The sequence below is a fragment of the Chelonia mydas genome, chromosome 10 (assembly GCF_015237465.2).
Source record: "Chelonia mydas isolate rCheMyd1 chromosome 10, rCheMyd1.pri.v2, whole genome shotgun sequence".
Lineage (NCBI taxonomy): Eukaryota > Metazoa > Chordata > Testudines > Cheloniidae > Chelonia > Chelonia mydas.
The window spans coordinates 34500195-34527118 of record NC_051250.2 but is presented as its reverse complement, the minus strand read 5'-3'; the positions used below and the strand labels follow the sequence as shown (position 1 = coordinate 34527118).

The following is a 26924-nucleotide window of genomic DNA, read 5'->3' as shown; positions in this document are numbered from 1 at the left end:
AAGCCTTGTGTCCTCAGGTCCTCTATGTGTGCGCCCCAGCCCAGATCTGACGCATCTGTTATGAACTTCAGAGAAGGTTGGGCTTGGCAAAGAGGACCCCTGCACAGACCACTGGTTGGTCCAGCCACCAGCGCAAGGATTGTAGCACTTGTGCCGGGATAGTCACCACGAGGTCCAGGGGGTCTCTGTACGGATGGTAAGACAGTGCGAGCCACGCTTGTAAGGGTCTGAGTCTCAGTCGGGCATGCTTGACCACATATGTGCATGCTGCCATATGTCCTATTAGCTATAGGCAACACCTGACTACGGTAGTGGGATACCGAAGCACTGAATTTACAATCTGCTCTATGGCTTGGCATCTGGGCCCTGGAAGGCTCGCTTTTGCCTGTACCGAGTCCAGGACTACCCCTATAAACTCTAACCTTTGGGTGGGTATGAGAGAAGATTTGGGCACATTAGGGAGGAGCCCCAGTCTGTGAAACGTGTCCATGACCATCGTCACGTGGGGCTGGACCTCATCCCTGGAACGACCTGTGAGAAGCCAGTCGTCGGGGTACGGGTACACTCGAACCTGCCTTTTCTGCAGGAAGGCTGCCACCACCGACATGCATTTCGTGATGACTCAGGGGGCTGTGGTCAGGCCGAACGGGAGAACCGTGAACTGGTAGCGATGTTGGTTTATCACAAACCAGAGGAAGCGTCGGTGTGCTGGATGAATAGCGATATGAAAGTATGCGTCCTTCATGTCAAGGGCAGCGTACCAATCCCCCGGATTCAAAGAGGAAATAATAATGCTCAGGGAGACCATGCGGAACTGGAGCTTGACCGTAAATTTGTTGTGTCCGCGAAGGTCTAAAATGGGTCGAAGACCCCCCTTTGCCTTGGGGATTAGAAAGTAACGGGAGTAAAACTCTTTTCCCCTTAGCTCCTGTGGAACCTCCTCCTCAGCACCTATCTTGAGGAGCGAACAAACCTCCTGCAGAAGGAGTTGCTCGTGAGAGGGGTCTCTAAAGAGGGACGGGGAAGTTGGGTGGGAGGCAGGGGAGGAGGAAAACTGGAGAGAGTATCCTACCTGTACTGTGTGTTAAGACCCATTGGTCCGATGTTATATGGGACCACGCATGGCAGAAGTGGGATAATCAGTTTAAAACCATGGGGATGGATCTGGGAACTGGGCTGGTACACTGTCCTCAGGCATGCCTTCAAAACCCTTGCTTGTTTCTGGGCTGGGGCTTATTCTGGCCCTGGTTAGGTGTGTTGCTCTGTCTGTGCCTGTTATTTCTGCCCCGCCTGCGATATGGCTCCTGCCTGGGTCGGGGTTGATATTGCCTCTGCTGCGGAGGCTGAGGGCTGAAGGGCTTTTCTCTGGGTTGCCGGCACATGCATTCCTAGTGACTTCAGGGTGGCCCTAGAATCCTTAAGGCCATGCAGCCTGGAGTCAGTCTGCTCCAAAAAAAGGCCCGAACCCTCAAAAGGAAGGTCTTGGAGGGTATTTTGGACCTCTGGAGGGAGGCCCAATGCCTGGAGCCACGCTGTGCGTCGCATGACTATCCCCGAGGCAATGGTTCTGGCCGTAGACTCCGCTGAATCGAGGGAGGCTTGTAAGGAAGTCTTAGCCACAGCCTTCCCTTCCTCCATTAAAGTTACAAACTCAGAGTGAGAGTCCTGGGGCAGGCGATCCTTAAACTTGAACGCTGCCCTCCAAGACAGGTTTCAGAGTAGCAGCCGTGTTAGTCTGTATTCGCAAAAAGAAAAGGAGTACTAGTGGCACCTTAGAGACTAACCAATTTATTTGAGCATAAGCTTTCGTGAGCTCATCCGATGAAGTGAGCTGTAGCTCACGAAAGCTTATGCTCAAATAAATTGGTTAGTCTCTAAGGTGCCCCTAGTACTCCTTTTCTTTTTGCCCTCCAAGAGTTGAAGTTGTGTCTATTGAGGATCGCCTGCTGGTTGGCTATACGTAGCTGGAGGCCCCCGGAGGAGTAGACCTTTCTACCAAAGAGGTCCAAACGCTTAGCTTCCTTGGCCTTTGAGGCAGAGGCTTGTTGGCCATGTCGTTCCCTTTCGTTGACTGCTGAAATGACTAGGGAACAGGGAGTCGGATGGCAGAACAGGAACTCGTAGCCCTTGGAAGGGGCAAAGTATTTCCTTTCTACCCCCCCGGCTGTCAGCGTGATGGAGGCCAGGGTCTGCCATACAGAGTGGTAATTCGACTGTATGGTCTTTATGAGAGGGAGCGCAACACTGGAGGGACCACTGGGAGCCAGGATGTCCACCACTGAATCCTCCTGCTCGACTGTTTCTTCCGCCTGAAGGCCCATATTGAGGGCGATGTTGTTGAGCAGCTCCTGGTGAACCCTGTGGTCTACGGGTGGCGGTCCTGAGACTGACATGAGGTGCTGTTGGCTGTCCTCATCTAGACCTTTCTGCATGTCTCCATAGACCTGGGTCACTTCAGGGCCCTGGAGGGCTGACACCTCTCCAGGTGTTGAAGAGCTTGGCGCTGCCTCGGGTATTGGGCCTGGAGGCACTGGTTGCTCTTGTGGGTCCAGGGGTGGCCTAGAGAAAGTGGCCTCCCTTGTCCTTGATTGGTGCCTGTGTGGTGACCTGGAATGGCGTCACAGATTGTCCAGACCTAGAGGCTCTGGAGGAGATGCCCTGTTGCTGGTGGTAGGCCCATGGGGTCCAGAAGGGCCACTGACCTGGAGGGGGCCATTGTGGCTGCCAGGCTGGTTGGGATTCTCTGCTAGCTATTGCTCTATGTCTACTATAGCTAGAGAGACCGGAATTGGCCTCGGATCCAGAGGATGCTGACTGAGAGGACCACGGCAGTGCTGAATGTTGAGTGGTCGCAGGGTGCCGGGGAGCAGTGCCTGGCTGACCGGGACCGCAAACGGTACCGGGAATCTCGGGATCGGTGTCTCACACTCGGTGCCATCAGTGCTGTACTCCGGTGCAGGGTGACCAGTGGTGTCGGGGACCGGCGTGCAGTCGCCACTGGCTGGTTTGCTCCGATGCCGTAACCTTATGCTTGGTTGTAGGTGCCGGGGAATAATAGGACGCCAAACTCAACCGGGAGCGGTGCCATGAGCAGCGCCGAGAAGGTAACCTCGAGTGGCGCACCATTGCCGGCTTCCCTCTGGACGGCACACTTCTAGGTGGTGCCGAAGGCTTCTCCCTGCATGGGAGGGGGCTTGGTGCCGACAACTCAATGAGGTCTTTTGCTACCTCAAAAGTGTCAGGTGGGGAGAGGTGTTCGAGGATCTCCTCCAGCCCGATGTCAGCACGGAATCCACAGGGTACCGGACTCAATGGGGCCTGTGGCACCAGAGTCGACGGTGCCAGTTCTTGGCTCGGGTCCACAATGTGTCTTTGCATGCCGGGAGTATCTTTGAGCGGCTTAGTAGCTCTATGGGGAGAGCGCCCTCTTTCCCCTTGCTTGTGCCGCTTAGTCAGTGCCGGAGAAGTGGATCAATGCTGAAGTTGGTCATCCCGTCTCGGTGCTGATGATTTGCGGTGCCGGTTCACACATGGACACCGGGGCACCTCGTACCGAGGAAGCCAGTGAGTCAGAAGCTGGTGGTTGTAACACGGACTCCATGAGCAACTGCTTAAGGCGAAAGTCTCCTCCTTTCTTGGTGTGCAGCTTAAAGGCCTTGCAGATCTTGCAGTGCTCTGCCTGATGAGACTCTCCGAGACACCGGAGACAGGAGTTGTGGGGGTTGCTGTTGGGCATAGACTTGCGGCATGTGGCGCAAGCTTTGAAACCCTGGGGTTGCGGCATGCCCTGCAGCCCAAGGCTGGTGCTGGAACTAGCTTCCAGACACCTGAAACAATGGATTTCTAGCTAACTGATAACTATCTACGAAAAGCTAAGGGATAACTCGCAAGCGAGAGAGAGAAACATTCCAACACCGCCACGGACAGTAAGAAGGAACTGAAGGGGGGTCGGGCCAGCCGGGTAATATATACACTGCCATGAGGGCGCCACTCTAGGGGGCTCCCCTGCCATCCCGAAGGGAGCTGCTAAGGGACAAAGTTTCCAACATCCATGCACGCGGCGCGTGCACACCTAATTGGATTGGACATGAACAATCACTTGAAGAAAGGAAGGTTCTTCTTGTAGTTAGCACAGACCATAACATGTAGCGGAGAGTTTTAAATCTGCCTACTTTGAATACAGGTCTCCCTTGTCCCTATGCTAAGCAGTTTTAAGACGCTAACGGAGATATTTGCTCAGAGCTGCCAAAATAGCGGGAGCAAAGGGATCTATGAAACAGGGGCTGAACTCTCTGCTTTAAGCATAAGCAGACAAGCAGCCAAAGACGAGAAACTGCTAACTTTATCTTACCTGATGCATTGTGTTATAGGTTCAATTCCCTTACACCCATGGTGGTATTAAGGCATTTCTCTTAATAGAGAAACATTCACCAGGTAACTTTGTTTTTAAAATCCATAAACCATAAAACTTGCTGATTCATTAATGGTAACATTCTTTAGCTATATTCTTGGTCTAGTATATGGGTTACAGCTAGGCATATGACTGAGCTTCTTTGACTTTTTGTCAGAAAATGTTATAATCACAGATTGTCATCAACAAAATTTTGCTTTTTTCTGGTTTCTACGGTTATGCATATGTATATTAAGTCATTCAACAAACATACCATGTATTTTTAACCTTATTTTAGCCTGATCTGAAAACAGTCTTCAAAATCACGTTTTTAATAGCCACTTTATTATAGGCTCACTTAAAAAATATATTAAGTCAAGAATCCCACTAAAAGAAATAATTTGGACACCAAACATCTGTCAACTGTTTGATAGTGAATGATGTTCACTGCCTCATACTTCAGCAGCAACACAATACAGTGGTGGTAACATTCTCACCACGAAGCATTTTAGACAATGGAAATTCAGTGTTTTCTGTACTTCCACCCAACTTTCCCTTGAATGAAAATACAACTGAGAAACAGTGCCCCACAGGGTCAGATGTTCGGAGTCCCATTGCCTGAACATTCTGACCACAAAGGCTTTGAGTTAGGATCACCTTTGAAGAGCATGGCACTTAAAGCTGTAAGTGACTGGGCAACAAAACGGCAGATGAAATTCAATGTTGATAAATGCAAAGTAATGCACACTGGAAAACATAATCCCAACTATACACTGGGTCTAAATTAGCTGTTACCACTCATGAAAGATCTTGGAGTCATTGTGGACAATTTTCTGAAAACATCCACTCAATGTGCAGCAGCAGTCAAAGAAGTGAACAGAATGTTGGGAATCATTAGGAAAGAGATAGGTAATAGACTGAAAATATCACATTGCCTCTATATAAATCCATGGCACGCCCACATCTTGAATACGGTATGCAGATCTCGTTACCCCGTCTCAAAAAAGATATACTGGAGTCGGAAAAGGTTCGGAAAAGGTACAGAAAAGGGCAACAAAAATGATTAGGGGTATGGAACAGCTTTCATATGATGAGAGATTAATAAAACTGGGACTTTTCATCTTGGAAGAGAGACAAATAATGGGGGAAATATGATAGCGGTCTATAAAATCATGACTGGTGTGGAGAAATTAAATAAGGAAGCATTATTTACTCCTTCTCATAACACAAGATCGGCAAGGATGCAAAACCATGCGCTGAAGCCTTTGTTTGCCAGAAGCTGGGAATGGGCGACAAGGGATGGATCACTTGGTGATCACCTGTTCTGTTCCTTCCCTCTGAAGCACCCAGCATTAGCCACTATCGGAAGACAGGATACTGGGCTAGATGGACCATTGGTCTGACCCAGTATGGCCGTTCTTATGTTCAGTCATGTGCTGCATCCAGTGAGAGTTGTTTTTAATCTATCTTTTAATGGTCTCCACTGCCGTAATATCCAAACACCTCAATCTTCAGAATATTTACCCTCAACATCCCATGAGGCAGGAAGTGCTATTATCCCCATTTTACTGATGCGGAAACTAAGGCACAGAGGGACAAAGTGACTTGCTCAGGGTCACATAGGGAGTCTGTGGTACATCAGGGACTTGGCCCCAAAGCTCTCCAAGTCCTAGTCAGTACCCTAACCAGCGGACCATCTTTCTTCCCTATAGTCATATTATATAAAGCAAAAATACAGTTTATACACAAAATGCAGCTTGATTAAACAGCTTTATTATTTTTGTGCAAAAATTAATGTTTTTCCTCAAGTGCGATACTGCAAAAAGATACCGGTGTGCAATATTTCCAAACTTCAGAATTCATATTGCATTCTTAGTAGTCAAACTGATGAATATTAAAGTCCCAACAAAAGCCAGGAATTATGTCTAACATGTTATTGTTAGATACCTAACCAACACAGAAAGATGTCATCCACGTATCAACATATACAATTCAGACAACCCAGTATTCTATAATGCAACGTTGCCAGGCTAGGGTACAGTTTTATTCTCCAAAGTATCAGTTCTTGCCTCTTTACTTTAGTGTCAGGTCTTGAACTGCACAAACATGTAGAACCTCTCACCCCCAACTACATTTTGTTACAATGGTCTCTGCAGGTAAAATAATTAGGAAATGCAAGACAGACTCACTCTTACTGTGATGACTCAGGCATAAACAGCAGGCAAGCGTGAGCTCCACACAGACAAAGCTATTTTTATGCAGTACCTCTGAAGCTCTTTTGTGTTAACAGCTGCTGGCATTGCTTACCTGTTGAGTACTGCTTCTTTGTCTGCTAGACGACTTTTAATTTTACTAGTAAGATAGTCCAAGAAGAGCGTCCAAATGTCTAAGCAAGAAAAGTAACCTTCATGGGTAGGCTGAAATACACAAAACCCCATGTTAAACATCATGAACTGCAGTAAAATATAGGTCATGTGTAGCCAGAATTTGAGTTAGTGTGTACTTTCAAGAATAGAAGGACACTTCCATTAAGTGATGCAGATTTGCTTTAGTGAGGAATTTTCGGTGTCACTTGGAAAAACCCTGCTTGTCTGAACTGTAAAAAGGGGAGTGAGGTCTGAGCTTAGGACTGGGAGCCAAGACCTCCCAGGCTCTAGTCCCGCTTCTGACCAACTCCCCCTGTGGCTTTGAACTATGCAAGTATCTTTCCTGTCACACTTCCTGCCCCAGTCACAACATATGAATAATTAAGAGTGCAAATAAGGTTGTAAGTTTCATTGAATGGTGTGAAAGCAGTTAATCTTGTAGCAGGTTTAAGGTGACGCTCACTCTAGGTCATGGTATGTGGGGAAAAAAAAAAGATAAAAATCATCCCACATGAAGCCTGAGAGAAGCTGTAAAAGCAACAGTTTCAGAAGTGACAAAAAAGCCAGCCCCCAGCATAGATGTATAGGGGTTATACAGAGACTTTTCAAAAAAGTTTCTTCAAACCCAATTAAACCAGCAGCAAAGATAAAAGCCAGCCAAGTCATTCTTGTAAGATAACTAGATCTGACCGTTTTTCAACTATTTGGGGCCAGGAGCAAGATTTCCTGCATGTTATGCTATTAGAAAGTAAATGAAGGCTTCCAAGAAGTCCCAAAGTGTTAAGCCAGTAGAAATCTGCATGATAACATGTTCAGTTGCTAAAAAGGCATGAAACTGAAGTTTTAGTGGGCTGCCTTTAAGCTATCAGACCTATTGGGAAATAAGCTATCCTTTACTCGTATCCTGCATGGTTAGGACATACAAAGAAGGATGGAATAAGATAAAAGCAGTGTCAGTGCTGTACCTGATGAAAGGTGTATTTGAACAAGAGAGCCAAAAATTCAACCACTGGGAACTGAGAGTATGATTCGATCCTCCTTAGGTGGACGCTCACAAAGAGACGCAGAAAATCTGTAAACTTCTCAATGTAGCTAAAGGAAAAAGGAGAGAAAACAACTGATGAAACATGAAGGAAGCCATGGGGGGAAAATAATTTCATTGAAATAGTGAAAAATTCACTCAAAACCTTTTCATTAAAAAAACCAACTACATTTAATAGCCAGTAGTACAATTAAAATATAAAGCCCTGCAACAATTACCTACAGGATGGGCAACCCTTCATTCCATTAACACCTGAAACACAGCAGAAAAGACAGTCTAGTCAAAAGCAACTTTAGTGTTCAGATAAAACAATATGAATTAAATAAGGCCTTCAGATAAGCAATCCCCTTAGTGCTACATATATCTAGCAGCAAGACCCATCGTAGCTGAATGGATATGGATGGGATTAGTCAACAGAATGTAACACTCAGGAGATACTGTTGAATGGGATACACGCAGACATTGGGAATTGATTTTCTGGTATTAAAAACACACCAACGGCAACACCCATTTCACAGAGATAAATAGAAAGTACACCAGGGACTGGGCGAATATAACCTAATAATTCCTGCATCCAGTCCAAGAGCTTGTGATTGAACTAGAGCATCTCTTTTAGGAAGATTTAAACACTCCTTGTCAGTTTTTTCTCCAGATCTAGGATTAGTCAGTTCCACGATTAACACTGTGTCTTTCTGATGCTACAGTATATGAAGTGAAGGGCCCACAATGGAACCTACCACCAAAATTTAGACACACTTCCATGGCAGTGTAAGTAGTTAAGGCTTCAAGAAAGCATTGCTAAAAAAACAATTATAAAGGCCACTGCAGTGTGGGCTGTTACTGTGGAGTGAACAAGCACTGTGCAATATGGAGCTTTACCAGAGTTTAGGATATCATTTTAATTACGTATTGACTGCAAGAAAACAGCTATCTGTATGCCATCACTGCACAGGATGCTTTGTGGAACACTCTAATACCAAGAACCCCATTGATGTAGTTACATAACTGCAATGCTTAAAAGCTGATCTCTCCCACCGATGTGACAGTTTAGAGTTCTTAAATATCAAAAAGTATTTCAAGAAATTTTTAAAAAAAGAAACATCACACAGCTGAAGACACCAAAATAATTTTAGTGGCAAAATTTTAAGACACTCAGGAACGACAGCCCCTTATTACAGCTGCGCTGATGGGAAACACTGTATCTGTCTGGCAAACCTCACTGTGAGAAAAATTGTTCCTTTTAGTTGAACAAAGCTAGCTCCAAACTAGAGAGTCATTACTGAACAGGAACAGCAAGTTGCATTATTCCCTGACCGGTCACTATGAAACTGAACCCACACAATTGCTGGAATGCATGAGGTAGTAAGACTATATTTATAATTCATTTGGCACCAGTCTCCTTGGCAAGAGGGACTCCCACTAAGCGTGTACTGGTCATTGGCCAAATACTTCAAAACTAAAGCGACCTAGTGGGAAACAGTTATCCTGAGCTCAGTGCTTTCTTTAAGCCAAGATCTGCTGAAAGTTTTATATGGATGTAGGCCTCTAGGAGCCACTAAGCCAGTCGTCAGCTTTGGAATTACCATTTATACTTAGTTACTACACTTCGGATTTCATTAAAGGTACTGGAAACTTGAAATTAAATGCCACACAAATAGGATATTGCAAAATGTGGTTAAAGTTAACATTTTCTGTACTGGTTTACAAGTTCAAGAAGGCTCAAAACTGCGCTAACTCCATGATAAATAAAGTAACTAGTAACCAACCATCACCCCATGTCACTCCTGTCCCAGATAAGAGTGAACTTTTAAGGAAATCAAGGTTTTAAAGGTGGAAGATAAGGTATTGCTATGTAGTTTCACACTATTTTGCAACAATGTCAGCTTTGTTTAGCAGCATGCCAAGTTAAAAATGGCAAGTGAGAAGACAACTTGACTTGAGTCAATTCCAAGTCTTGCAAATCAAGCTAACCTTAAAACAAAGAAAGGAAAACCATTTGACAGCCTGTAGCATCTTTAATCCACAGGAGGGAGAGATTGTAGGACAACCTGTCCAGAGAATGTTTTACTCATGAAAAAGCTAGAGAAGTCTATAAAGTTAAGCCAAAATATCTAGGTTACATCCCTGATTCAAATCATATTAAGCACTAACAAAAAGGGAGATTCACTTATGGACCTCAAGATCTTTGAACATGACCACCACCAAAAGCACTCATTTTGTGTTCAACATGTAAAAATTAAACGGGGCTCTAGAAGAACTTCCATATCCTGTGGAGAAAAATCCCTGTGCACTGAAGTCTGTTACACTGCTAGGGAAAGAACTCTTTCCCACTGCAGCATTACTAACTTGGCTTACCTTTCCTGAAAACATCTGTTCTCTATCCATATGCCCAAATGAACATGTAATTAGAGATTTCAATTTCCCTACCCAACACCTGATTTTAGGAAGCTAAGTAATGTCGAAGCTAATGGGATAGTCAAGAAAATGGATAATTAGAATTCACTCTTACTCTAGATTTAAATTCCAAAAGAGTTAAAAATATATCTGAAGAAGCCAGCTGAAAAAGATCTAAGGCAATTTGAGAGAGAGAGAGAGCAAGAGATGCACTGCATCTGTATTATATATTGACCTGTTTTTACTAAACCAAGACTTACACCTGTGTTGAAGTTACAAAGTGCCTCTGTTGTGCACACCCATTAACCTTTTGATTGAAACTTGGGTGTCATGTCTGGGAAGAAGATCAAAGGTTTAGTAGAAGTTTGGTAGTGCAGTGCCGTGCTCATCTACTTCTATCACCATGCATCCACAGCAACAGGCTACAATTGTGAATCTGGATACATTTGCGTAATTACAACATCAGAAAATGTATCCTGCAAACATTAGCATCAGGAGACAGCCCAGCTCCCAAAATTAAAACCTACAGCAGTGCTGTAACAGAAGCTAACATCCGTAGTTGTCTGCTATGCTACACAAATGACTATTTCAACCCATGGAAAGTTCAACCACACAACATGACTTTCCCTCCTGTCAAAACAAGTGGAAGTATGTCTTCATGAAAGATGTCAAATATTCGTAAATGAATTAGGCAACAAGTTTCTTCATATCTCTCTGGAAGTGAAAAAGGAATTAGAAGCCTCCCAGATGCTTCCGCTTATCAAGCCTTTACACGGATATAAGTTATAATTAACAAATGCATGAAGGCACCTTCAATTTTGGGACTACTTTCATAAGGCTGGTTAATTAGCGTATTAACACCCCAAGCAACCTCAAGTTTCCAAAATCCTGTAAAGCTTTTTTTTTTTTTAAAAAAAAAACAGATATGCTTCTCAAGTCCCAATATAAGGTATGAAACTGGCCAGGTTTCATTCTCTTCAAAGCCATGGAGTGACCTGGAGCATGCCGCCCACTCCTTTTAAACATGACTTTAAAACAGACAGATGGCAGATATCAACTGAAAAGGGAATACTTCAATTCCTTTACCTCACTGTGCCTCTTCTGTTGCTCTGCTACAACTGAATGAAGGGCAGGTTCAGCTCTTGTGCCACCTCATACCTGCAGTCAAACAGTAACGAATCGGGGAGTGGGGAGGAAGAGGATAGGAAAGAATACAAACCTACACTACCAGTCACTTTGCAAAGTCAACCCTCCTGCCACCAACTTACCTGAACACACCTACCTTCCTGCTCTCCTTCAGCAGCACAGAGCTCTGTAAAAAAGGTGATTAAAACACACCATGCATGACAGCAAGTCAGTATAGACAGTCTTTTAGTAAGCAAAAGATCCTACCACAGTTACTTAGCTGGTTGATTTTTTACCTTTCATCCAGTTCCTCTAGCCGGCTCTTCACCGTGTGGGCATTGTTCTCCTTGGTAATCTTCTGCAGGAGGTAGAATGTCTGCTGGAACATCCGCAGCAAATACTCCTCAAACTCCATAGGCACACAATTCTTTGACATAAGTTCATTGATGCAAGACATAGCCAGGATCCCAAGCCTACCACGCTCTTGACCCAAGACAGAGTTCTGGCTGCTGCCATTGACAGAAGACATCTTCCTGGCTCGGGTGTCGCAGCCAAAGCGGGCAAAGTGGAATATGGTCGTGAGGAGTGAAGGAGTGATGCTGGCAGACAGAGGGATCCAGCTGAAGAGGTGGGCCAGGCACTCCAATGCTAGTGAACAAATATATTCACTCTCTGTATCAAGGATAGGGATTGGCTGATTCAATAATTTGGCTGCACTGGGACTCTGCAACAGGCTACTTAACAGGTCACCACCTAGGAAATAAAGCATATGCACTCCTAAATACAGTATGCATACCAAACAGAGGGGAACTAGATGTGCAGAGTTAAATCCTGACCATAAATCAAAAGCAATTTTTTTTTGCATTTAACTGCTGCTCTTTATGCATCTAACAAGTTAAATACCTAAAGACAAGCATTCAATGCAACATGCCATTAATAGCGATAGGATTCTACAAAGCATACCAGGCAATCCCGTCTCACCTCAGCTACCTCCTTTGTGTTCTAAAGTTTCAGACTGACCAAACCTTTCAGTCTGGCTAAGACACTCCGCAGCAGGCGGCACTGCAGTTGAGAGGAGGTATATAAAACAACTGAATGAAAGCTAGAATTCAGCTCTGTACTGCAGCATGTTACATTGCCAGCTTTACTGGTGTGGCACACACAAGCACTGCTTTAATTAAGGCTCTGGTAGCATTTTCATTATAAACCTATTTTAGGGTTTAGGAGCCAGCTATAAAATTTACTTGCATAATGAAATCATTGGCAAAGTTATGTTTTCCATGCACGTAAAATAAAGTTTGTGGATTCTGTCTGTAATACAATGCTTACTTACAAAAAAATAATATTTAGAAGGTATTCATTTCTAACGTGGACTAGATCATATTTAACAAGTATCTCAAAAGTATGCAGATCACATAGCAATATGTAGAACTTCATAAGCACTTGACATATCACAGTGCAAATTTTTATTCACATTTTACCTTTTTTAGCCTCTTATTAAAAATGAAGTAATCGGAGACATTGGTAGCATGAGAGACTACAATCCAGTTTCCATCTTGCTTCAGTAGATTACTTTTAAAGTGCTTAATGAAGTTATGATGCGATTTACAACCTGTGATTGATCTTCTACCCTAACACAAGTGACACCATTTTTTAGCAAGGTGGCTGCTATCACCACTAGCTTCAGAACTGCCCTTTACACTTGCTTACACACATTTTCCAGTTTATTCTGACAAGTGCTTCTCAGCACTGTGAATGACGCATGCTGTTGGGCTGAGTAACTGGATGCTTCTGTCCTTTAGATCTTAACTTCCAGATTCTCACAGCCTCACACTATTTACATCTACGTTAACATCGCAAATGAAGCGTGACCTGGTTCAGCTCTCCTGCCTCCTTCTCCCCTCCCGCAAATGCACCAAAGAATCTAAATCAAACTAGGGTTTTACCTTCTTGTGCATCACCACCAGCAAGACATTGCGCAAATTAGGTTCGGTCCTCTGGGACATATGCAGACCCACTGTCATGAAATTATGCCCTCAGTCACAACTATGCAACCTCATAGCTTTTAAGGGAGTCTGTCAGCTACAACTGAGAACTAATAAACCAGTTATGATTCTATGGAACAATTATGTTGATGCACAAGGAGAAAGAGGTTCAAAGTCACTCTCCCCTAGCTATGTTAAATTCTGCATGGTTAGTAGAACTGAGGCAGTTCATTTTAATTTTTTTTAGTTATTCACTTTGTTCATTACATATGGCTGAATATATCCAGGAAACAGATTTGACTATAGTAGTACCGTTCTCACGTAGTCACTTTCAAGTAAAGCAACACTTTAAGAGAGGCCGGCTGCGAACTTAAACCATTCAACAACATGCTGCTGATTCAAAGACCCCAGTATTTCCCACCAGAGGGCCTAAGGTTGCAGAAGTTTCCTAGCTTGAGTGTTAGGCCTTGTCCACACTGCCACTTATAACGCTGAAGTTTTCTTCACTCAGGTGGGTGAAAAAACACATCCCTGAGCAACGCAAGTTTCAGTGGTGTAAAGTGGCAGTGTAGATAGTGCCGCAGCGCTGGGTGCCGCGCTCCCAGCGCTGATAGCTATTCCCCTCGCAGAAGTGGTTTTATTACAGTGCTGGGAGAGCTCTCTCCCAGCACTGGAGCTGCGACTACACAGCCACGTTAAAGCGCTGCTCCGGCAGCGCTTTAACGGGCAGCGCTTTATCACCAGCTGTGTAGACACACCCTAAGTATGGAAAATGTGAAGCTCCTACAGTGCATAAATGCCACTTAAACAGATTTAAGGGGTCTTAACTCTCTCTTTGCTTTTCCTAGAAAAACATGGAAACACTGCAGACTTAAGTTCTAAAAAAAAAAAAAAGAGTTCTGGTTGTAAATACAGCTGTTACATATTTATAGAGCTTAAATATAGGATCCCAGCCCTTATCGTGCCTGTTTGAAAGTTTCATACCTAAGTATATAGTTAATTACATTCAAACTTATAAAAAAAGAAGAAAGTGCCAAGGGCCATCTATGCTAATAGAAAATCAAAGTTAAAGGCTCTGTATGTCTCATTAGTAAAACACAGATGCTTTATTATATGAACTGGAATCACATGTGACCTGACAAGCTTAAGTACTTGATCTCATAGTTTTAGAGATTCAAAGATTCAGGCCAAAAGGGACCAGTAAATTATCCAATCTTGACCTCCTGTGAAGCACAGGCCACAGAACTTCACCCAGTTGTCCCTGTATTGAGCCCAATAACTTGCATCTGACTAAAGCATATCTTCCAGAAAGGCATCCAGCCTTATTTGTAGACAAGAGACAGAATCCACCACTCCCCCTTGGTAGTTTGTTCCAATGGTTAATACCCTGTAGAGTTAAAACTTGTGCTTTATTTCTAATTCAAGATTAGATGTTTTTCTAAAAGGTCTGCTGTAGGAATTATTCTGGGACATTCTCTGGCCTGCATTATACAGTAGGTCAGACTAGATAATGACAGTGGTCCCTTCTGGCCTGGGAATCTGAGTCTAGTTTGACTTTATCTGGCTTTAACTTCCAGCCACTGGTTCTGGTTACACCTTTCTGCGCTAACCCTTTAGTACCTGGTATTTTCTCCCAATGGAGGTACTTGTACACTAATCACATCACTTCTCAATCTTCTTTTGATTGATAAGATAAACATTGGACTCCTTACGTCTCTCACTGAGGCATTTTCTCCAGCCCTCAAATCATTTTTCTGGTTCTTTTCTGCACCCTCTCTAATTTTCAACCTTCTTTATAAAATATGGACACCAGAACTGGACACACTATTCCAGTATCAGTCTCACCAACATCACACACACAGGTAAAGAAACCTTCCTACTCCCCTGTTTAAACATCCAAGGATCACCTTACCCCTTTCTTGCCACAGTACTGCACAGGAGCTCATGGTGAATTGCTCAATCCTACGACTCCCATGGAGGTCTTTTCAGAATCACGGCTATCCAGGACACAGTCCCCCATTCTATAGGCATGGTCTGCCTTCTTTGTTCTTATCTGCATGGCCTTGCTTTGGCTGTACTAAAATACAGTTTGACTGGGCTCGATTTACCAAGCAATCCATGCTACTCTGTATGAATGCTCTGTCCACGTTATTTATCACTCCAATCTTCTGAGTCATTTGCTACTAGCAACGCCAAACTAGCATTAATCAAGTGTTTTTCCAAGGACAATCTTGGTAAATCAACACTGCACTACAAAAATATACTAGTTGAACAGCAGTGTAAGGAAGACATGCCCATATCAGTGTCAAGCTTACATACAGGGAACCAATCTAGACCAAACAATGCAGTTCATTCTTGCAATATGCTATTTTGTACTGTTTTATTTTGTTAATACTCAGATTCTTCAAATACTTAGCCTGCAACAAGGTTAAAGAATTTTTCCCTTGACAACTAGGTACCACTGTTCTTCTAGAGGAGTTTCAGATACATACACTAATATCCTAACATGTGCAGTCCCCAAAGCTGCTGCACTGTAAGTTTTAATTCTTTCAATTGGTTTGATAACCTTTGGAGTTACTCAGCCTAAGTAAACGGACTAGAGCAGTTTGAGCAAAGAGAAGTGATCTGTACCAGTTCATCAGGGTAGTTGTTCTTAATGGCAAGTGAGAAGAAAAGTGGAATCTGCTCCAACACACATCTTTAGTTTTACTACAGCGGAAGAACTGTATTAATTCACAGGATGCATTATGTGATCTAGAAGCTTTTACTGTAACTGCATGTCAACACTAGTGTGAAGAAATAAGTCACTGTTTTGGTAGAAGAATTTCCTCTTTTCTCTATGAGACTTGACCTTTTAGATTTAAACATCCTTAACTAGCACAAGTTTGTGAAATTTTTCTGTGGAGGGTAGAGACAACTTCGGAGAGGTTTTTAATTTAACAGCTGTTTCAATTAAACTCTACTTTATACAACTAGATGGGAAACTGCATCACAATATTTGTTCTTGTTTCTCAGAACAAGGGAGGAAGAAAGGGCTACGACTCTTTAGTTGCTGCAGAAAGAAGCCTAGTTGAACTCGGATCATTTGATACATGAGACAGCAAGGAAACTGATGGTCCTCAGAACAATGGGGTGGGATTTACTCCTGTTCAATCTCCTGGATCTACAAGTTCCCTTTCCTCCAAATTGCAAAAGCGTAACTATCTATAACACGCACATCATCTTAGTCATTTAAGCAATGTGCACACTCCATTTTCAAAGCTAGTTAAGAGAGACAAGTATATGAATCAGCTGTAAAGCAGATGCATAGCCAAGCTCTAAAGGCAGTTACTTGTCCTAATGGTGCTGTGCAAGCGGCTGTGTATGTAGTCAGAGGGGGAAGTGGGTAGAGAGTATGTGTTTAAATTATCTTTTGAATATGTTATTGATAGTCAATATGTTGAAAGCCACAGCTGTATATTAGAAGTTAAAGGTCAGACTGGATCACAGCGGTCCCTTCTGGCCTTGGAATCTATGAATCAGCTAAGACTGCAGTCTTTCCTGGCTTCCCATGCACTTACAGCTGCAATTCATAGATGAAAGCCAACACTGATGTCAGAGACAGTTTAGGAACTGGCTATTTTTCAACAGCCTTTCCTCCTTTGCACCACCGCAACAGGAAAAGCGCTGACAGCTTAGATGCCACATATGCAGTCTTGAATGGAAGTAGCACATTTTCAGTGGAGAGTCCCAAGCCCTAAAGATTGCTTCCTCTATTGGACCCATACGTGCCAGAGACCGGGGAAGCCAGCAAAAGGGCCTTACCCCCAAGCCCCCATACTTTTTAAGACGGCGCCACACCCCCCACTTTTGAGAATCTGAATGTGGCAAGGACGCGACAGGTGGGAACAGTGCTGACTGGAGTTGGCTGGCGTAATGGTAGAGCCCCTTCCCTATTGGTATGGCAAAGGAGCGGCTGGGCTGAATTTGAGTGAGTGGCATTCCTATCTAGCACACAGGCTTGCAACACCGGTCAAATTTGACCTGTCATGATTGGTTGGCCCCCCTATTTTTGCAGGCTTCCTTGTCCACCTAAATCTGGTGACTTTCAGAGCACAGCACAAGGCATATCTTTCCAGTCAAACATTTGTCTGACTATGGATCGCTATTTGGGAAGGAAATGTTACGACAGGGATAGATCTGTGCTATGTACTGTGGGTACCTTAGCGATTTTGGTTTATGTTGGTAACCAAAATCTATGTCCAATACATACAAATTAAGTATTAAATTTTAGTAATCCATACCACTTTCTCCTGAAGATGGGGATGGTGGTGGAGTGGCAGAAGTAACACTATGTTTGTCCCAGATGCTCTCTAAAATACCTGCCAAGAAAGAGGAAGAGAGTGCTGTGAGCCCAGCTAGGTTCATAGACACTTCATACAGGGCAACTATCTTTACCCCAAACTTCCTTAATTTAGGATAGCCACCTCAAGGTACATGCAATTGACCTGGGAAACCTAAGTGCATCTGAGCTAGACACTTTCAGATGTATAGGTTAGATCTTTATTCCTTTTTACTGCAGTGACAGCACAAGAAATTAAGTATCCTCACAGGCGGCTGTGGAGATTAGAACTTGTACAGCACTTAATAATAAAACTTGTAGTGCTCTTCATTTATAAAGAGTTAAAGACAACACTAAGTTCTCATGCATGGGAGCATATCTGCTTGGTCCAAGTCCATCTTTATAAACAATGACGACCAATCACAGCTATTAGAGCTACTGTGCTGCATAATCTAGTTTGAGTCATCAGATTTCATCATAAGCTATTCAAGAAGCTATTTACACAGCAGAATTAAGAACTCAGCCACCAGGAAGCAGTCACTACATAACTAGTGGGGTTCTTGTTTCACTGAATGATCAGCTTCACAGCTGCAAGTCTGCCAGCATTTTACATATTCACACACTGTTGCAGAAAGGGGCAGGGGACAGATATTTGTTCTAACCCTACAAGTGCAGTTATACTTACCTGTGAGAAGCCCAAGTACCGTTTGTACCTGATCCAGGAGCAGTTTGCGCAACTCTTCTTTCCGTGCCACGCTAAGATCCTCCCTGGGGCACGCCAACTCTTCCGATGTAGTCTTCAGCATGATCAGCCCAAGAGGAGTGGTCACAGGGGACTGAATCAACTGGAAGAACAAACAAGATATGAACAATGTCACTAGCATTTTGTTCATTGACTAAGTGTTACAGAAACCCACAAGATCAGTCTTTATGGACACTCCCAAGTTTCTGGGGCCATGCTCATCACTAAATCATTTTTTGCAATATACTTTGGGGGAATATAACTATGGATTGTTGTTTTCCTGAAGCACCAGTTTATGATCATCATGATGTACCAATCCTAGTAGCATGGGAATCCTTGGGATCTCAATAGAGCTGTCATGCGGTCACACATGTTCCCTGCTCCAACATGTTCACAAGTCAGAGTTGTTTCCTCTCCCTTTGTGGAGGTCGCTGATCATTAGGACGGCATCACAGACCACTCTAAATGACAGGCTGCTCCTGAAGTAGTTCTCTCATGCTAGGAACGTATGCCACCAGCCAAGCAGCTACACCAGTGGAAATTTAGATCATAAGTAACTGCAGCCAAAATTACATCAAAAGAAACAGTAATTAAGGATTTTCTAGTCTCTCCTGGCATACTCACTTCAATACTATTGTAAATCACATTTCCTTTAAAGTGAGAAGTTTCCTTTCCCCAACAGGTGCAGAAGAGAACGAAGTGGGTCCAGAGAGAGTACATTGCACTACTGTACATTTCATGTTTTCAAGGTATCTAAAGCCTGGTTTAGATACCTTGACATATTAAATTTAAATAAATTCAAGAACTGAGGAGGTGAGAGACTGAGGAATGTGTTGAACCTCAAACTGTTTTCAAAACTTAAAGGAACCTTTACTTCTAGCCTAGAATATCAGACACCAGATATTCACTACTCTCTCGAAGTATAGCTAAAGAAAAGCACAGGGTAATCTTTGGGAGTCATAAGTCAATCTGCTTTATGTAGTTTTTGCCCCATTCATATTAGCTTGCCAGACCTGATCATAAACTAGTTTAGCCTGATATGTATTAAAACAATTTAACACTTTAAGCGGGTGAAAAAGAGCCAGTGTAGATGGAACCCAACAGCAACTGTAGAAGAGTTTGATTTTTGGAAACTAAGCACCCTCGTGGTAGTGATTATGGCCTGTCAAACAGGGCAACAGTCAGGCTGGCATGTTTTTTATGTTCTAGTTTGTGTTGGTGGTAAAGATTAATTGCAGCCAACTTCCAAGTGGATCACGATGCATCACAAGATATCAAAGCAACTCCATTTTACTCACGTGAGTTAGGCTAGCATCACATACACATGTATCATGACATCACTGATCGGATGAAACTACTATATGGTGGATGCACACTGGTTAAAAAAAACTGTACTCAGAGTAGCTATCAATGGAACGCTGTCAAACTGGGAGGGCGTACCTAATGGGGCTCCACAGTTGTTTGCCCTCGGTCCAGTATTCGTCAATATATTCATTAATGACTTTAATAATGGAGTGGCGAGTACGCTTAAAGTTCACAGATGACAGCAAGCTGGGAAGGGTTGCAAGCACTTCGGAGGACAAGATTAGAATTCAAAACAGCCTTGACAAATTAGAGCATTGGTCTGACACGAACAGGATGAAATTCAATAAAGACAAGTGCAGTACTCTGCATTTAGGAAGGAAAAATAAAATGTACAACTACAAAATGGGGAACAGGCTAGGTAACAGTACAGCTGAAAAGGATCTGAGAGTTATAGTGGATCCCAAATTGAATGAGTCAATGTGATGCAGTTGCAAAAAAAAAAAAAAAAAAAAAGGGCTAACATTCTAGGATGTGTTAACAGGAGTGTCGTATATAAGACACGTGAGGCAGCTGTCTTGCTATACTCAGCGCTAGTGAGGCCTGAGTTCTGGACAAAACATTTTTAAAAAGACGTGGACAAACTGGAGAGAGTCCAGAGAGCAACAACAAAAGTGATAAAAGGTTTAGAAAACCTAACCTAGGAGAAAGGTTAAAAAACCAGGTATGTTTAGTATTGAGACAAGATGACTGAAAGGGGACCTGATAATGGTCTTCAAATATGTTACAGGCTGTTATAAAGAGGACTGTGATCAATTGTTCTCATGTCCACTGAAGATAGAACAAGTAGTAATAGACAATCTAGAGCAAGGGAGATTTTGCTTAGATATAAAAAAAACAAAAACAAAAAACCCCACCTTTCTAACTACACAGGTAGTTAAGCTCTGGAACAGGCCACCAATGGAGGTTGCAAAATCCCCACCACTAGAGATTTTTACCAACAGATTAGAGAAAACCACCAGTCCTGCCCTCAGTGCAGGGGAATGGACTAGATGGCCTCTCAAGCCCTACATTTTTATAATTAGCTCATGTAAAGGTTAACTTATTATAGTGTATCAATTCTTTTTTCACAGTTGTGTGTTCTTAGTATAGTCTGAATAGACCCTCTTCATATAACCTACAAAAAGATCAAAAGTGACAAGCTTCTTCTATTGATGAAGCTATACCAATTAACAAGAATTCAGATTTAAGCACCAACAACTTCTATGCATTTGTGTAGTTCTAAACAAAGAAGATTTTTGTGTAAGTTATATACTATTACTTCATACTTCAGACATGATCTTACATTATTAGTTATCTGAAGCAAGTGTGTGGCACAGAGAAGCAGAAATTAGAGGAGAAAATTTAAATGGGACCTGGACTGCTTTAGTCAACTTCAAAGATGGTTTAAAATTTCTTCCTAGAATAGTTTCAGATGTCACTGAAGTTTATTGAAAACCAGTGGCATGCAACTGTTAAGACCCAATATCCTAACAGTACGTGAATTAATATTTTCACAAATATATCAAGCTTTCTATAAAGAACTGCACTATCCTTAAGCAAAATCATCTGCAAGGGTCTTAGTACCATTTAATACAATGTATTGCTTTTCTCAACTACTTAAAAAACTTTCCCTGAAAAAGAAGTAGGTTAGAGACTTCTGCAGATTCCAAATATGATTTTAAGGCTTGAATGGCAGACAAAATTGGGTCAAATAATATATCAAAAGAGGAGGAAACAGTGGATAGAACAATTTATCAGTAGTTCAAAAAGCAACTAAAAGCTGTGGCCTAACACGATTGTGATGAGAACCCCTTTTAGGTACTTTATCACTTTTGGGTACTTCAAAGTCTAGCATAATTTTTTTCTACACCTACACTTCTCTTTGAATATTTCTTTTAAGGATTTGTACTACAAACTAGAGAGAATGGGGGAGCACTCCCCATGTCCCAGCAAAAGAGAATACATGAGAAACAAAATAAAATATGCAAAATAGGCTCTCTCGTCACTTAGATATCCCACAATATATTGCAAAAATCAGTACCTGTTCAGAGAGCATTGTAATTGAAACCTAGGTAAAGCCTTTTCATAAGTCACAAAAATCAAAGCTCTAATTGTGGACAGCTGTCTAACGCTGTTTATTCAAGACATGGCAAGTCAGTTTCTGGAAAGGATATAAGTTGTATTTTCACCACCAAAGAGGCTATTGTGCAAACAGATGACTTCCACCAGTAACTGAAACCGCATATGCAGAGTTGGTATTTCTCAATGTGACAAGTAATGTAAAATACATTTGTGGTAACACGTGCACTCTTGACTTTTAGGGGTGAGGTGCGAATTGATTTAAAGAACTGGAGTGAGACTTGTCTACATGAAGAGCAGTTTGACTAAAAATGTGATTTTAAATTAATTTAGTCACATCAGTGGACAGGACTGTGTGGACACTTCAGTTTAAATTAGGCTCATTTTGGTTTATCTTAAATCAATTAATAAGTTTTAAAATAATCCAAATAAACTACTCTTCAATCAAAATAAGGGATTGTCTACACTTACAGTGCTGCTTCTTCTGTTGCCACAGGTACTTCACCTTCCCAAGAGGTGGAAGCTATGTCGACAGGAGAAGCCTTCCCATCAACATCACAGTGTCTACGCTAGAAACTTATGCCAGTACAACTATGTCACTCAGGGTGTGGATTTTCCACACCTTTGAGCAACGTAGTTATACAAACATAAGTTCCTAGTGTAGACTAAGGCTGTGTCTACACTGCTACTTTCAGCGCTGAAACTTTAGTTGTTCAGCGGTGTGAGAAATCACCCCCAAGGGACAAAAGTTTTAGTGCTGAAAAGCACCAGTACAGACAGCGCTTTATCGCCGGGAGCCATGCTCCCAGCAATAAAGCTACTACCCCTCATTCGGGGTGCTTATTTATCACCGGGAGAGCTCCCCCCCAGCGATAAAGCATGACTACACTGCCCACGTCACAGCGCTGCTGCGGCTGCACTGTAACATGGGCAGTGTAGACATACCCTACGTTTAAGAGTGACCACACAGAGGCTTTGCACTGGCTTAATTAAGCCTGTGCAAGTTTGTGTGTACACAACACTCCAGAAATCTCATATATGATCTAGTGTAACTAATCCCATTACAGTATTGTTACTTATTGACAAAGTATTTTATCAAGCCTCAATTATAATCACTGAAAGAGTACATGTTTATACTTAGGTTTGTATTTTTCGTAAATATGACAAGGGTTAATTTAAAAACAAAAATGACCCCCAAAGTTATTTAATACATTTAGACTTAACACATGCCAGGGAAACTGACTATAAAGTTGCTTGAAAATTGTTGAATTGTGACTAAAAAAGTGTTGGTATAATCTAAACTATGACATTCTTACAATTATCCCGCCTTCCCACATGGGCTGACAAAGTCTTAAAACACCAGCCACGTTCAAAGCAGCAACTCTGTCTATTACAGCAGATGCTTAGATTCTACAGTGATAAGTGTATCTACTAGCAACCTACTCTATTAGTTTTGGAGGGCCAACTATAATTCAGTGATAAAGACGATGGAGATCCTTGTAGAAACTGAATGATTTAAGCTTTTCTTTAGCTATTAGGTGAACAATCTGTAACAGCTAAATTCAGACCTTTCATATTTGTGAAGCATCCAGATTTACGTATTTGTTTGCTACTTGCAGATACACAAAACTGCTCGCAAATTTCACCCTGTGCATTGCTGGCTCCAACTATTCTGTATTTCAGCTGTGATCATCACTTAATTCACATAGTTCCTGTTCACTGACTGGATGAACAAGACTTTATGAAATGACTGCTTCCTCAAAATCAGCTTAGATTTAGTTTTTAACTAATATGAGCTACAGTCCTATAATTTACTTTGTGAACCAGTTCGGTTTGTGAAAACCCCCACAAAATGCAAGCAAGTTTCAAACACGGTCAAATGAAAATATTCAGAAATCTCTAGAGCATTGATAAAAATTCTCACTATCCTCTCAGTTCTATTAGCCTTACCCAAAGTAAATCTTGAAAAAACTACATTTAAACAGTTAATTTACAATGGTTACTCAACATTTTCAGAATACCTACAAGATTAATCTAGATTAAAGTGCACCAAAGATGATTAAAGGTTCTGAAACAAAGATAATTCTTAAAGCTCCTTCACTAACTGAAGCTTATTGAGTACAGGCACCACTATTAGCCAGGATGGGCAGGGATGCAAAACTATGCTTTGAAGTATCCCTAGCCTCTGTTTGCAAGAAGCTGGGAATGGGCAACAGGGGATGGATCACTTGATTAACTGTTCTGTTCATTCACTCTGAAACACATGACATTGGCCACGGTCAGAAGACAGGACACTGGGCTAGATGAATCATTGGTCTGACCCAGTATGGCCGTTACTATGTTCTTATATAGGCCTGAATTTCACATTTACACTAAGGCTCCTTGACATCATTCTATCAATGGAAAGGGGCCTAAAAGTGGATGTAAAGGGACCTTAGTGTTACTCAGAATCAGCCACTCTAGGCTACCAAATCCCTCTCCTTATTTTCCTAACACAATCAATATGGCAACAGGAGTTGTTGCCAAAAGTCAAGAGGGATGCACTGAATTACATTGTATTCTAGTTTTTTGTAGTTTTATGTGGAACATGAGGACCCAATGTGACACAGTGGCTAAGAGCGCTAATGTGATCCTGGGATGCATAAACAAGGGAATCTCGAGTAGGTGTAGAGAGGTTATTTTACCTCTATTTAGCACTTGTGTGACTGCTTCTGGAATTATGTCCAGTTCTGCTGTCCACAATTCAAGAAGGATGTTGATAAATTGGAGAGGGTTAAAAGAAGAGCCATGGGAATGATCAAAGTATTAGAAAACCTGCCTGATAGTGACAGAGTAGACTCAGGAGCTCATTTAACAAAGAGAAGGTTAAGGGGTAACTTAATCACCATCTATAACAGAGGTGGGCAAACTACGGTCCGCTGGCCACATCCAGCACGCAGGACTGTCCTGCCTGGCCCCTGAGCTCCCAGCTGGGGAGGCTAGCCCCTGTCCCGTCCCCTGTTGTCCCCCCTCCCCGCAGCCTCAGCACGCCATGCCGCCAGCACTCTGGCCCGGGCAGCGTGGGTGGCATGGCTGGCTCCGGCTAGGTGGCAGAGCTGCGAGCTCCTGCTGCTCTGAGCAGCATAGCAAGGGGGTGGGGGTGGATAAGGGGCAGGGCGTCCCGGGGGGCAGTCAGGGGACAAGGAGCGGTTGGATAGGGAGTGGGAGTCCCGGGGGGAGGGAGGGGCTGGCAGGGGTGTGGATAGGGATTGGGGCATCAGGGGACAGAGAACAGGGGGGATTGGATAGGAGGTGGGGTCCTGGAGGGCAGTTAGGGGGACAAGGGGAGGTTGGGGAGCAGGGGGAGGTTGGATGAGGCTGAGGTTCTGGAGGAGCGGTGTCAAGGGACAGTGAGAAGTGGGGCTTGGATAGGGGGTGGGGTCCCAGGGGGTGGTTGGGGCAGAGGTCCCAGGAGGGGGCAGTCAGGGGACAAGGAGCAGGGCGGTTTGGATGGGTCGGGGATCCTGAGGGGGGCAGTCAGGAGGCGGGAAGTGGGAGGGGCGGATGGGGGGGGCGGGGGCCAGGCTATTTGGGGAGGCACAGCCTTCCCTACCCGGCCCTCCATACGGTTTTGCAAACCCGATGTGGCCCTCGGGCCAAAAAGTCTGCCCACCCCGGTCTATAAGTACCTACATGGGAAACAAATATTTAAAAATAGGCTCTTTAATCTAGAAGAGAAAGGTTGAACATGATCCAATGGCTGGAAGTTGAAGCTAGACAAATTCAGACTGGAAATAAGGCATACATTTTTCACGGTGAGCATAGTTAACCATTGGAATAATTTACCAAAGGTTGTGGTGGATTCTCCATCACTGACAATTTTAAAATCAGGATTGGATGTTTTTATAAAAGGAATTACTTTAGGAAAGTTCTATGGCATGCATTATACAGGATGTCAGACTAGATGGTCATGATGGTCCCTTCTGGTCTTGGAATCTAGGAATTTATGCAGGAGACTAATGGCTAACTATTTGTCAAAGTAAGGGAGGTGGAAATGAAAAGCAATTTTACTTCCTCTTCAGCTTTCTCCAAAAGAAAAATGATGAATAAATTCATAAGATACTTAAAGGTTTTACTCGACCACTCTGTCTTCCCAATAAAGGTCGCCTTTAATTTAGACAAAAGTGTTCCATGAAGTGGCACCAAAGATTTCCTGATTTCATCACAGTTTCCCAAAGACATCCTTACCTGTAAGATGTTTGTGAAGAAGTCATGGTAGAACATAGGCCAGTCTTGTCGGCCAATGTCCACAATGACTTTGCAGAGCTTGTTCCTGATAAAATAAGGTAGAGTTTTGTGGTGAGCTAGTAGGAGTTTGGGAAGGCAGCTGCGTATCTCCATTTTATCTTGAGATGGGACCCCAAGCCACATCTTATTGATCAGGTTCTGAAAGAGAGGCACATCCTGATTTAGCAGATCTTAAAAGGCACAAAGAGAACTGGTTTTAGTGCAACATTACAATCAGTGGTTAGACACGATGTCTGGAGAGCCAGATGTAGGAGCAGATATTTGCTATCAGGCAAGTAGCTTTGGGAAAAATTTAGTGTTTCAATACATTTCATTTGCAGAGTTTTACAACAAGTTTGTTATCCTCAACTAGTGCATGGGTGAAAAACTACCCTTAATCAGTAAAGTGACGCAGTTGCAAGTATTGCTACTTTAATTTACTGCCAAAACCAGATAACTATTGATAAGTGTTGCAACAGATATGATAGAATGGTCAAAGTAATTAGAATCTAGAGCACAAGAACTTAATCTGGACCTTGAAAGTGATTCTGTGTGGCCCTGGGCACATCTACAGATAAAGAAACTGAGGTAGGAGTTAGCGGGATAGATCCCTTACAAAACTGGAGGATGTACTGCTTAACATTTGTAAAGTACTTTGAATGTAAGCAGCATTATGTGTTAAATAGAACATAGGGAACTCTAAAGGTAGACAAGTTGATTTTAAGAGAAGCTCAAAGACCAAATGTCAAATTTATGGAGTTCTTCCCTTTTCATATGCTGCTTCACATCACAGTACACTAACAATTTTCTATCCTGAAAAATATAGGCAATTTCCATTATTCTAGTATCATTTTTTCTACAAGCATGGCT

The 26924-nt window shown here is 42.9% G+C and overlaps 1 protein-coding gene across 5 annotated transcripts in view; it reads right to left on the bottom strand.

Annotated features, from left to right (window-relative positions):
- XPO6 (exportin 6) overlaps positions 1-26924 on the bottom strand; it is a 113460-nt gene that overhangs the window by 47285 nt on the left and 39251 nt on the right. For all 5 annotated transcript variants that reach the window (XM_027834013.3, XM_037909962.2, XM_043523605.1 and 2 more), the window contains 6 exons: positions 26016-26213; positions 18309-18468; positions 17586-17663; positions 11614-12070; positions 7722-7848; positions 6698-6807 (listed from right to left, as the gene is read on the bottom strand). In XM_027834013.3, coding sequence (XP_027689814.2) covers positions 6698-6807; positions 7722-7848; positions 11614-12070; positions 17586-17663; positions 18309-18468; positions 26016-26213 — 1130 coding nt within the window. The remainder of the gene's footprint in view (positions 1-6697; positions 6808-7721; positions 7849-11613; positions 12071-17585; positions 17664-18308; positions 18469-26015; positions 26214-26924) is intronic.